The sequence below is a fragment of the Accipiter gentilis genome, chromosome 8, assembly GCF_929443795.1.
Source record: "Accipiter gentilis chromosome 8, bAccGen1.1, whole genome shotgun sequence".
Taxonomy (NCBI): Eukaryota; Metazoa; Chordata; class Aves; order Accipitriformes; family Accipitridae; genus Astur; species Astur gentilis.
In genome coordinates, this window is record NC_064887.1 from 41,108,539 (window position 1) to 41,120,430 (window position 11,892).

Below are 11,892 nucleotides of genomic sequence, written 5' to 3' on the forward strand. Positions count from 1 at the left end.
ATGGGGGGGGAACCCCTCGGGGCAGAATCTGCAGCAGCCTGGGGGGGTATGGGGGCTGCCATCACCCCTGGGACGCTGCCACTGTCCCCTCCAGGGACCTGTGGGACCCCAAGGAGGGGCACAGCCCCCAGGAATAGGGTACCTGCTGGGATGGCTGCGGGGTGGCCTCATCCATGGAGGTCCCAGGCGGCTCTGACTGTTGGGGGGGGGGGGGGGGGCGGGCACAGGGCTGACACCTGGGGTGCAGGTGGGTGCCATGGAGCCCCAATGCCCACAGGGCAGCCTGGTGGGGGGGGTTGCCCAGGATGGGGTCTGAGTTGGCCTTGGTGCCCATCACCTCTGGGGTGCATAGGGGGGCTGCTGGCAGGATGGGGGGGCAGCCGGCTCATGGCAAGCTGTGAAGGGCAGAAGTGGGTGACATTGCACGGGATAGGGGGGTAGGGGGGGGGGCACAGGGTGCTGCCCATTGCTCCCAGTGGGACAAGCAGGTCCCACCCTGCACCCCCCCCACTGCCAGCCCCTGCTGCCTGAGCCCCCCAGGATGGGCTTGTCTGTGCCCCTTGGGCTGGGGGCATCTTGCTCCAGGCCGGCCCTGGTCCCACCAGGGCAAGGGCCAGGCCAAGGGGTTTTGCTCAGCTTGAAATGGGTGCGGGGCCCAGGACATGAGGGTCCTCAGGCCTGGGAGGGATGGGGGGGGGTGTTCCTCCAGCACTCCCCCCCTTCACTCACCCTCAGGCAAGGGCCCTGCTCAGTGCTAGGGGGAAGAGGCCGGCATCCTGGGGGTTCAGCACCAGGATGGGCAAGCCTCCCCTCCAGCACCTCCCAGCCCCTGTGAGGTCAGGCAAGGCTATGACATCATCGCTTAGCCCCTGCTTGAAGTGGGATGCAGCCATAGGGACCTCCACCACCCCCCTATCTCCCCCCCACCCCCCCCCCAAAGAAGCCTCAGTCCACTGCAAAACTAACCAGAGTTTATTGCTTCACGAGCCGTCCCCAACCCTACAAGACCAGGGGCTTGAAGGCACCGAGGACAAAGGGACACGGGGGATCCAGCCGGGGGCTGGAGGTGACCTCGAGAGGCACTTGGGGGGAACCAAGGCACGTTACTGCACCTCCCTGGCACAGGGGACAAGGGACAGAGCTGCACATGGGGCAGGCAGGAGGGGTCCCCCGTATAGTCAGGCACTAAGGTTATAGGCAAGGTAGGCCAGGCAGGGGTTAGTAGATGCTCCTAACGAGGCTTGGCGGGGGACACACTAATATCACCCCACCCCAGAAGCTGCTATTTCGTCTCCAGGTCCACCAGACGCTGGCCTGAGGGGGCGAAGGGTCCCACTAGCCAGGTCAGGGGGGTGTTGTGGGCCACGTGCTCCACCAGCTCGTCCATCAGCTGGCGAGCTTTGGTGGCGTGGGCACGGGCTCGGGCCAGCACGCTGCCCGTCACATCCTGGAGGGAGGCGGCGGAGGCGAGGGCTGCCCGTAGCTCCTCCACGTTTTGCCGGACCTGCCCCGCCATGTCCTGGATGCTGGTGGGGAGACCCTGGAGGCTGGACACCAAGGGCTGGCAGGAGTTTTGGAGCTGCTGCGTCAAGCCCTGCAGCAGGACCAGGGTGCCCGACTCCACCTGCTGCAAGGAGGGGGGACACAAAGGGGTGGTGAGGGGTCGGGGGGGACGACACTGGCTTAGGCCAGGGTCCCCCTGCCCTTAACCTACCTCTGGTGGAACCAGGTCTTTGCCACCACCCGGTTGCTTCTTGCTCCACTCCAGCCACATCTGCTGCAGCTTCTCCTGCCCTCCCTGCAGCTTCTGGTCCATGCCCTGCTTGAGGTGCTCCACCTGGGAGAAAAAGGCAGAGCCTGGTGTGTGTGGAGGTCTGCTGCAACCCCAGGGTGGCATATGGGGGGGAAATGTACACAGGGATGGGTCCTACCAGGTCGAGGGTGCGCTGGAGCTGGGCCAGCACGTCCTGGCTGCTGCGCCGGGCGCTCTGCAGCTTGCCCAGCGAGTGCTGGAGGGCTCGGTGCCGCAGCTTGGTCGAGAGAGAGCCCAGGCGCACAAAGTAGCTCTGCTGCTGCTTCTGCTGCTCCGTTTCGAAGCCCTCCACGGCCGTGGCCAGTTTGGCTGTGGGAGAGGAGCTGCTGAAGTGGTCCCACCGCTACCAACCCCGTGTAGAGCCAACATCGCTCTGCCAAGGCTCTACCCACCCCTCTCCAAGGGGACCCCTAAGCCCAGGACACATCTCCAGGGTGTTGTGATCAGCTCCTTACCCAGCTCCTCATCCGTCATGGGCAGGTAATGGTCCACCAGCTCCTCCGACTTCTCCAGCATAGAGCCCATCCCGCTCACCACCATCTGGCCCACGGTCGAGCCCATGACGGTGCTGACACCACTGCTCACCGCCGATTTGGTCAGTTCCACGCTGCCCTGCACGGCTCCTTTGGTCATGTCCATCACACCCGTCACCCGGCTGGTCACCGCGTCCTTGGCCCCAGCCACGGTGCTGGTCAGGACGTCCTTGGCCCCCGTCACCGTGGAGGTCACGAGCTGCTTGGTGTCAGAGATGAGCTGGGGGGGGACACACAACCCTCTGTTAAGCAGCGCTGGGGGGGGATAACACACCTTGAGCGTGTTTGCTGACCCCACCCCACCCTACTACCTTCTCCGGGGGCTGCTGCAGGATGGGCAGCTTCTCCTCCAGCTTATCCAGCCCTTTGCAGGCGTATTCGTTGGCGGTGGAAACTGGAGACGTGAAAATAGACGGGTTTTAATATCCTGCTGCCTTGCAAGAACTCTGCTAGGGCCGGTTTTTAGGGTACCCTAAAACTCATGGGGTGCTGCCCCCCACCCTCAGCTTCTCCTCCAGCCTTTCCAGCCCTTTGCAGGTGTGTTTATCGGCGGTGAAAACTGAAGATGAGAAAACAGCTTTTTCCTACCCTGCCGCCTCACAAGACCTCCGCTGGGGCCAGTTTTCAGGCACCCCAAAACCCATGGGGTGCTGCCCATCCCCCCCCCCCCCCCCCAGCCCCACTCACTCTGCGGCTCCAGCTTGGTGAGGATGGGCTGGGCCCCGCTGACCGCCGCCGCCGTCAGCGTCTTCACCCCCTTTTCGGCGACGTCGCAGACGGACTTGACGTAGGGGTGGCTCTCCTTGGTGGAGGCGTACGCCGTGGACACCATGCCGTAGGCAGAGCTCACCAGGGGCAGGTTGGCCACCCGCATCCCGATGCTCTGGGGGTGCGAAGGGGTCCGGATGAGTGTGTGGGTCCCTCGTCCCCCACCCTGGCTACACCCACACTGAACCCCCTGGGACATGGATCCCTCAGCACAGGGTTCCCTGTGTTCCCCCCCAACTTGCCCAGTGGAGAAGGTCAGACTGGTCCCAGTGGGTGGCCAGTGGGGGATGGAGAGTCCCAGGGGACCACGTGTGTGTGTGTGTGTGTGTGGGGGGGGTGATGGAGCCCCAAATCTCACAGGGGATGGGGGCCACCGTGTGTCCCCAAGGATGACTTTGGGGTACTCCGAGGCCTCTCCAAGCTCACCCAAGGGTAGGATCACCCAAAGCCCTGGCCCCGAGGAGGGACCCCCCTGGAGACCCCCACCCCAACTCCCCCCTTACCCCCACTGACCTGCTGCTGCTCCTCCGCCTTGGGCTGCGCCGCCCCGGGCTCACTGGTGGCCATGGTGGGACTGGGGGGGGACAACACAGACCGTTAGTGCGGTCAGACCCCCCCCAGGATGGGGGAACCCCAAAATTACCCCCCCCCCCGGACACCCCTCACCCATTTGGAGCCCCCAAAGGACAGGGGGTGGGGGTCCCAGAAAGCCACCGGGACCGGGACCGGGACCGGGACCGGGACCGGGACCGGGACCGGGACCGGGACCGGGACCGGGACCGGGACCGGGACCGGGACCGGGACCGGGACCGGGTTCTCACCTCCGGAAGCCAAACCAACCCTTGGGCTCGCCCCTTCCCTCCCCACCGGCCTTTATATAGCCCCGGAGCCCGGCCCCGAGCGCATGTGACCGGGTCCCGCCCAGCCGGGGCCGGCCCGGGGCGGTCCGGGAGCACCGACCCGCTGGGGGCACCGGGACCGGCACCGGGACCGCCCCCACCTCCCCGGGAATCGGGCTGTACCGACCCCACCCGGGACAGGGAACCCCCCACGCGCGACCAGATTCCCCCCGGGAATCGGGCTGTACCGACCCCACCCGGGACAGGGAACCCCCCACGCGCGACCAGATTCCCCCCGGGAATCGGGCTGTACCGACCCCACCCGGGCCAGGGAACCCCCCACGCGCGACCAGATTCCCCCCGGGAATCGGGCTGTACCGACCCCACCCGGGACAGATCAGGCACTGACCCCCCCCCCCCCCCCCAAATCCCCCCTCCTCTCGGGGGGGGATCCCCCAGCACGGGGCTCCCAGTGTTCCCCCCGTGTCCCGTCCCCCCCCCCAACTTGCCCAGCAGAGAAGGTCAGACTGGTCCCAGTGGGTGCTGGTGGCAGGAAGACGGAGAATTCCGGGGGACCCAGTGGCACCCCGCTGCACCCGCAATGTCGGGGATACTCCGGGCCCAGCCCCGTGGCGGCGATAACCAGGACGAAGTCCAGCGCCACACGGCCGCGGTTCACAGTCCAGCAGCCCCGGCACCCCGCCGCCACCCTCCATCCCAGCACCCCACCGGCACCCGCCTCGCTCTCCCCAGCCCAGCACCCCAACGGCGAAACCCTCCCCACGGGGTCACCCCGTGCCCCCCAGTTCTGCCACCCCTGCCGAGCCCCCCGGCGAGGCCGGCACGACGTGGTGGCTCTGCCGCGCACGGTGCTACAGGCTGTGAGTCATTTTAAGGCCTAAAAAGTTGTTTTCTTCCTCGTTAAAGTGCTTTGAAGGCGCTAAGACAAGAAATCCCGACGCTTCCGCGGCTCGGGGACACGGCGGGGAGTCCCGGACGGACAGGGCTGGACACACGCCGTGTCCTCCATGTGCCACCGTCCCCTCCCTCCCCGAACGAGTCCCCGGCTGCGGCGTCAGTGGTCCCACGCCGGGTCGCCGAGTCCATCGTCACCGCGTCCCCGGCGGGGATGGGATTCGCCGCCGCAGGCGGGTGGGCGCTCCCCCAAATTCGGTGGCTCAGCGCTGGCTGCAGAGCCGTGGGGGAGCGGGCACCTGCGTTCCCCCCACGGTGATACAACCCTCCCACTTGGCCATCTCAATGGGGACATCCTCCGGATACTCCACCAGCGCCGGGGCGAAGGGTCCCACCAGCCACGGCAGGGGCGCGTGCTGCCCCACGTACTCCAGCAGCTCGTCGATGCTCAATTGCGCCCGCATCACCGTCTCCCGGCTCTGCGCCAGCACCAAACCCGACAGGTCGTGGAAAGAGTGAGCGTGGGAGAGGGAAGCCTGGACGCCCTCCACGCCGTGCCGGACGTGTCCCACCGTCTCCTGCATGCTGCTGGGTAAACCCCAGGCGCCGGCGGCCAGGCGGGTGCAGGCGGCGTGGAGCTGGCGCAGGAGCCCACGCAGCGCGGTCAGCGTCCGCGCCTCAACCTGCAAGGCAGCCAGCGGGCAGCGGTGACCCTGGGGTGCGGTGGTCCTCCTGCCCAGACCCCCTCGGACCTCCATATTTCGGTGTCCTCCGTGGTACCCCCACGCCGTACCTCGCTCTCCTCCGTGGGCACGGCATCCTGGTGGCTCCACTCCAGCCACATGCGGTGGAGATGCTGGCGGGCACCGTAGAGGGACCCGTCCATTCCCTGCCGCCCGTGCTCGATCTAGGGGAAGGGACAGCAGGGTGGGAGAACACCGGGTGGGGGGGTGCCGGCCTGGTACGGGGCTGGCGGGGTGCCCGCCACATCCTTACCAGCTCGATGATGTGGTGCAGCTGGGCCAGGACCTGTTGGGCGCTGTGCCGTGCCCGCTGCAGCTCACCCAGCAAGCGCCGCAGGGCTCGGTGCCGCAGCTTGGCCGAGAGCAAGCCCACGCGGACGAAGTAGCTCTGCCACCGCCTCTGCCGCTCCGGCGTGGCCGCCTCCGCGCCTGCCGCCGCCGTTGCCGCTGCGGGACAAGGGGATGAGAACCGTGTGGCCGGACCATCCCGTGCCGGGCACCGGAGCATCCCGCCGGCGGCGTTGGGATGAAACCCCCGAGCTCCGCGTCCTGTCGCAGGGACGCAGGGGTGCCCACCCACGAGATGCTTGGCCACCGGGTCATGTGGAGGAGTCGCCAAAAAGCCAGGTGGCCTCTCCGGTCACCTCTGTCGTGACACGGGGCCAGTTCTGCCCACCACTACCCCGTGCCGAGCTATAAATACCCAGGGCGGGCGGAGCGGGGCTATATTTGCTTTCTGGTTTCCAGGTGAGAGTTCACCCACCGCCGCGTCGCGTTCCCCGGCTTCGGATTCCCACTGAGTGGGGACCGTCCCCCGCGTGGTGTCACGGTGGCCACGGGCACCGCGTGGGGCTCGGCGCTGCCCTGGCACGGCAGAGCTGCCCAGGCACCACCGCGGGGGGCTAAGCAGGGCCGGGGCGGTGCTGAGCAAAGGGATTGGGGTGCCGGGCACCCCCCAAATTTGGGAGATGGTTTCCAGCGCAGCGCAGTCAACACTCACCCAGCTCCTCGTCCGTCCCAGGCAAGTATCGTTCCACCAGCTCCTCCGATTTTCCCAGTACCGTGTCCACCCCCGTGGCCAGCAGCCGGCCCACGCGGGAGTCCACCACGGTGCTGACGCCGGTGCCCAGCGCCGAGCGCGTCCTCTCCACGCCGCCCTGCACCGCGCCACGGGCCAGGCCCACCGCGCCGCTCACGGTGGACGACACCAGCTCCCTGGTCCCTGCCACCACCTGGGAGGGGACAGCAGAGGGACGCCTTGTCCCAGCACCTCACCCAGCGCTGGCCCCCCCACCCCGTTCCGTGTCCCCCAGGGGAGACGTTACCTTCTCCGGGGGCTGCTGCAGGATGGGCAGCTTCTCCTCCAGCTTATCCAGCCCTTTGCAGGCGTATTCGTTGGCGGTGGAAACTGGAGACGTGAAAATAGACGGGTTTTAATATCCTGCTGCCTTGCAAGAACTCTGCTAGGGCCGGTTTTTAGGGTACCCTAAAACTCATGGGGTGCTGCCCCCCACCCTCAGCTTCTCCTCCAGCCTTTCCAGCCCTTTGCAGGTGTGTTTATCGGCGGTGAAAACTGAAGATGAGAAAACAGCTTTTTCCTACCCTGCCGCCTCACAAGACCTCCGCTGGGGCCAGTTTTCAGGCACCCCAAAACCCATGGGGTGCTGCCCGTCCGTCCCCCCCCCCAGCCCCACTCACTCTGTGGCTCCAGCTTGGTGAGGATGGGCTGGGCCCCGCTGACCGCCGCCGCCGTCAGCGTCTTCACCCCCTTTTCGGCGACGTCGCAGACGGACTTGACGTAGGGGTGGCTCTCCTTGGTGGAGGCGTACGCCGTGGAGACGGCACCGCAGGCACAGCTCACCAGGGCCAGGCTGGCCACCCGCCTCACCACGCTCTGCCGGGGGGGATGGCGGTGAGCCGGGACCCCAGCCATGCCCGTAGACCCCCCCCCTCCTTGCACCCCTACCTTCATCTCCTGCCCATCCTCTGCCGGCACGGAGTTTTCGGCCGACATGGCAGCGGCGCCTGCAGCGGGAAGAGATAGATCACGGGGTGGCTGAGCCCGGTGTAGACCCCCGGAGTGGCTGAGCCCCACGGCTGCCCCTCACCATGCCGAGGAAAGCAGCACTTGGTGGGGCCGACCCCCCCCAGCACGCCCCTCCAGATCCCCTAGTCCTCCGAGGGCTGAGACCCAGCAACTCATGACATGAGTGGGAAGAAGCCGGAAGCCTCTGAGCTCTTCAAGGGGATGTCATGGGGGGTCTGGAAGGGGTTTGGGGATGAGACTGGCCTCCTGCCCTGCTGGGATGAAGTAGGCTTGGGTCCCCCCATCCCCTCTTGGGTCCCCCCATCCCCTTTTGGGGCCAGGAAGGGTTTTTGGGTGATTCAGCCGGAAGCTGGGCTGGATTGGCCTTTCGCAAGCCTGCGGTGAGGACGTGCCACCGGTCACCGTCCCCACGGCCGGGGCAGCCCCAGGACCCACCGCAGGGAGCAGCCGGCAGCCCCCCCCCCCCCCCCCAGTACCTCCCCCCCCCACCCGCAGGGTCTTTGCCCTTTGGGGTCTCCCACTGCCACATGGCTGCACCCTGGGTCCCACGGGGGACACGGCAGTGTCCCTGCCCTGCTGCCCACCCCCCCCCCCCCCCCACCACCCCGGCCTGGCCCTGTGCACCCCGGGGGGGGGCAGGTCCCTTTGGGGTCCCTGGGGTGCTCTGGGGGCACCCATCCCGCAGGGGCGACAGGCAGGGGACACCTGGGGGACCCCCACTCAGTCCCTGCTGTCCTGCGTGAAGCCGCCCCCCCCCCCGGGGAACCCCCCGGACCCCCCCGTGAACCCCCAGATCCCCCCGGGGAACCCCCCGGACCCCCCCACCCCCGACCCGTTTTCCACCCCCCCAACTAGCACCAAGTCCCGGGGACGGCACTTACGGGAGGGGACGGTGTGTGTGTGGGGGGGGTCTGTCGCGACCCCCGGTCGTGATCGCGATCCCCGGTCGCGATCCCGGGTCCACGCCCAGAGCCGGATTCATAGTTGGCGGCGGGAACCAATCAACGAAGGGGAGGGCAGCGTCGCCACCAATTAGGAGAAGGGGCGGGCCAGAGGGGGTGGGGCGGGCTTTAGGGGGGGGTGGGGGGCTGGTGCCACGTGGGGGCTCCCACGTGGGATCGCGACGGGGCTCGGGGGGGGCGGGGGGGGGGGGGCCCGATCCTGCCCCAGAGGCTCCGCAACGTCCCAACACCCCCCACCCCGGGGACACCTCGGGAACCCCGTCCCGGGTGGGCGGTCCCCAGCCACCGCCCCTTGTCAAGTGCCCCGTCGTGTGTGTGTCCCCCCCCCCCCGCGGTGTCCCCTCGCCACGTGTCCCCACACCAAGTGACCCCACGTCGGGTGTCCCCAGGCCAAACCTCTCCATGCCAAGTGTCCCCATGCCAAGTGACCCGACAGTAGGTGTCACCGTGTCAAGCATCTCCAACACCAAATGTCCCCAAGCCAGATGTCCCCAAGCCGAGCAGTGTCGTCCCCCCCCCCAGTCCCCGTGGGTGCTCAGGCCAGGGGACAGCAATGTCACCCAGGGGGTGAGCAACACCAGAGGGTGGGGGGCAATCCCAGGGGGTGACCCCGTGGGGGAGCAGGCTGGGGACACAGCGGGTGTGGGATGGGCACGGCCGGGTGACATGGTGCCATCGCTGCCTTATCCCTGGGGACTTCACAGGACACGGGAGAAAGTGTGCGGTGGCACCGTGTTTAATGTGTGGGGACAGGGATGGGTGCCAGGCGGGACGGGTGCCATGGGACAGCCTGAGCCGGGTGGGAAGGGGCTGGGGGCCACTGGGATGGGCATCACGGGATGGGGACAGGGAGCGTCGGGATGGGGCCAGCTGCGCTCTCTGCCTCAGTTTCCCCAGGAGAGCTCATCTCAGCTGGGGACAGAGTGGCAGGGAGGGAGGTGACTCCAAGCCCTTTGCCTAGGGGTCTGCCAGGCGTTGCCCGTCCCCCTTGGGCTCACAGCCCGTGTCCCCAACCCGGCTGACGGCGGCCACCTCCCGTCCCCGGTGGGACGCGGGGCTGGCGCAGAGGGTGTCGCGGGTGGCGGCGAGCCGCGGGGCCGCCCGCCGCAGCAGCGCCAGCAGCGGGCACTCGCAGACCCAGGGGTTGCCCGAAATGTCGAGGTCCAACGCGGAACCGGGGGGTCGAGGGGGCAGCTCCAGCGTCCGCAGCCGGTTACGGGCCAGGTCGAGGACACGAAGATGACGCAGGGGGACGAAGATGCCGGCGGGTAGTTCCCGTAGCTCGTTATCCTGGAGGAAGAGGAGGCGAAGGGCGGGCGCGGGCGCGAAGGCGGCGGGCGGCAGCGTGCCCAACCGGTTCCCCTCCAGGTCGAGCCGCTCCAGCGCCCGCAGCCCGGCCAGCGTGTCCGGTGCCAGGGATTCCAGCCGGTTGCGGGACAGATCCAGGCTCCGGAGGGAACGCAGAGGGTGGAAAACCTCCGGTGGCACCTCCGCCAAGGCATTGGCAGCCAGGTCGAGCCACTGGAGCTGGGGAAGGTGCCGGAACCAGGCGGGTCGCAACTCCTGCAACCGGTTCCCCCGCAGCACCAAGTGCTGGAGGTCGCCGGTGCCGGCGAAGATGCCGGCGGGAAGATCGGCGAGGAGGTTATCCGTCAGGTCGAGGACGCGCAGGGTGGGCACGGGCCGCAGGAGGGTTTCGGGGAGGGTGGCGAGGCGGTTGGAGGAAAGATGGAGCTCCTGAAGTTGGGGCAACCCAGCCAGGGCGGTGGGGAGGAGGACGGCCAGCGCCGTAAACTCCACCGAGACGGCCAGGGTGGTGGGGGGCAGCCCGGCGGGGAAGGTGCTCAGGGTGGGCTCCGTGCAGACGAAACGGGTGACGTTGGGTTGCGGGGAGCACGGCACGGCGAGGCCGAGCGGTAGCAGCGCCAGCAGCAGCGGCAGCGGTGGCAGGATCCGGCCCGGTGGCATCATGGCGCTGGGCTGCGAGCAGGCGGCCATCGTCACTCGAGGGTTGTGCAAACCCTCCCGCTGCCCGTTTCCCCCCCCCCCCTCAGCGTGGGCAGGCCGTGGCTGCAGGCAGGCAGGTACCCTGACCCCCCCATGTCCCCCCCCCCCTTTTCCTGGTCCCATTCTGAGCCCCCCAGCCCTGCCCTCACCTTCCCAACCGGGCGGCGAGGCTCCTCGGGGACCGTCCTGTCTCCCTTGGTGGCTGTCACCCACGGGGGGGGGGGGTGGGGGGTGTTGGCGGCTCGGCCACACGTGACGGTTGGGAAATCGCCGCTTTCGCTGCCAGCTCACAGGGCGCTGGCATCCGGGATCAGGGTGCTGGTGTCCCCGTATCCCCATTGCACTCCACGGCTCTCGAGGGACACAGTAGTGACCCCCCCCCCCCCCCATTTCCACCCTCACCCCTCTCGGGGACTTTATGGCACCCCAGCACCCACCACACCACGGGCAGCACACGGTGCTGGTAGACCCACATTGGGGGAAACTGAGGCACGGCATATCATGGGTGCTGGGGAGGGGCGGTTGGGACCCCACGTGGCACCCGCTGCCTCGTGGCGAAGCCCCACGAGTGGCTCCGTGGCACGATGAGCCGTGGCCGGTGGGTGCCGCGGGCTGAGCACGGAGGAACTCATTGCATGGGAGAAAGGCTGGGAGTCAGTGGGTTGGGGTGCTGGGGGGGGGGAACACAGGGTGTGGGTGTAAGCACGGGTGGGTGGGTGCACCTGTGTGTGCAAGGGGGTGTGCGTGTGCCCGCGGAATGGGGAGGGGGGATGTAAGAAGGTGCCGAGGCGGTGGCGGGGGAGTCGCCTCCGGTAAACGGGCGTTTATTGGGGCCGCGGGGTACAGACCGCGGGCGGCCGCATGCATGGCCGCGGGGGGGGGGGGGGCACCCGCCGCCCCCCACCCTATTTACAGCCTGTCACCCTCCCCCAGGGACCCGTCACCCCAGGGCCGGGCAGGGGTGACACCGAAAGGGCACCCTTTGCCAGCAGAGAGTGGGTTCGGTGGGGACCGCCCCCCCCCCCCAAAGCCCCAGCGGTGCCCCCACACCCCGGCTGTGCTTTCCAGGAGGGGGGTACTGTGGGGGGGGTGGTGGTGAATGACCTCCCTCCCCCCCCCAAGCTGGCACTGGGCAGGGGTTGACGCCAGGCCGGGGGGGTGTAAGTGTGTCCCGTCCCCAGATAACACACATTTGGGCCCCCCCCTGCACCCCAAATATTCACCGTGTCCCACCACTGCAACCACTGCACCCCTGTGGCACCCCC

General features: G+C 68.2%; 2 protein-coding genes across 2 annotated transcripts; both read right to left on the reverse strand.

The window, feature by feature from the left end:
* Positions 1 to 970: 970 nt before the first annotated feature.
* Positions 971 to 8,676, reverse strand: LOC126041949 (uncharacterized). Its single transcript, XM_049808383.1, has 16 exons — positions 8,540 to 8,676; positions 7,578 to 7,636; positions 7,310 to 7,505; positions 6,937 to 7,019; positions 6,612 to 6,843; positions 5,865 to 6,058; positions 5,662 to 5,775; positions 5,134 to 5,551; positions 3,936 to 4,077; positions 3,628 to 3,688; positions 3,034 to 3,229; positions 2,658 to 2,740; positions 2,269 to 2,566; positions 1,932 to 2,122; positions 1,715 to 1,837; positions 971 to 1,627 (listed from the first exon to the last, which is right to left on the reverse strand). Exons 2-16 carry the CDS (start codon positions 7,623 to 7,625, stop codon positions 1,283 to 1,285), a joined length of 2,724 nt encoding a protein of 907 aa, XP_049664340.1. The 5' UTR covers positions 7,626 to 7,636; positions 8,540 to 8,676; the 3' UTR covers positions 971 to 1,282.
* A 664-nt stretch (positions 8,677 to 9,340) lies between these two features.
* Positions 9,341 to 10,850, reverse strand: LRG1 (leucine rich alpha-2-glycoprotein 1). Its single transcript, XM_049808955.1, has 2 exons — positions 10,777 to 10,850; positions 9,341 to 10,600 (listed from the first exon to the last, which is right to left on the reverse strand). The coding sequence occupies exon 2, from the start codon at positions 10,589 to 10,591 to the stop codon at positions 9,578 to 9,580; it is 1,014 nt and encodes a 337-aa protein (XP_049664912.1). The 5' UTR covers positions 10,592 to 10,600; positions 10,777 to 10,850; the 3' UTR covers positions 9,341 to 9,577.
* Between the last annotated feature and the right edge of the window lie 1,042 nt (positions 10,851 to 11,892).

Excerpts from the sequence above, each read along its gene's own strand:
- LOC126041949 (XM_049808383.1), bottom strand. The coding sequence starts at position 7,625 with ATGTCGGCCGAAAACTCCGTGCCGGCAGAGGATGGGCAGGAGATGAAG. Across the intron at positions 7,506-7,577 it reads AGGATGGGCAGGAGATGAAG|AGCGTGGTGAGGCGGGTGGC; the intron begins GTAGGGGTGCAA and ends CCCCCCCGGCAG. Across the intron at positions 7,020-7,309 it reads CACCAAGCTGGAGCCACAGA|TTTCCACCGCCAACGAATAC; the intron begins GTGAGTGGGGCT and ends TCACGTCTCCAG.
- LRG1 (XM_049808955.1), bottom strand. The coding sequence starts at position 10,591 with ATGATGCCACCGGGCCGGATCCTGCCACCGCTGCCGCTGCTGCTGGCG.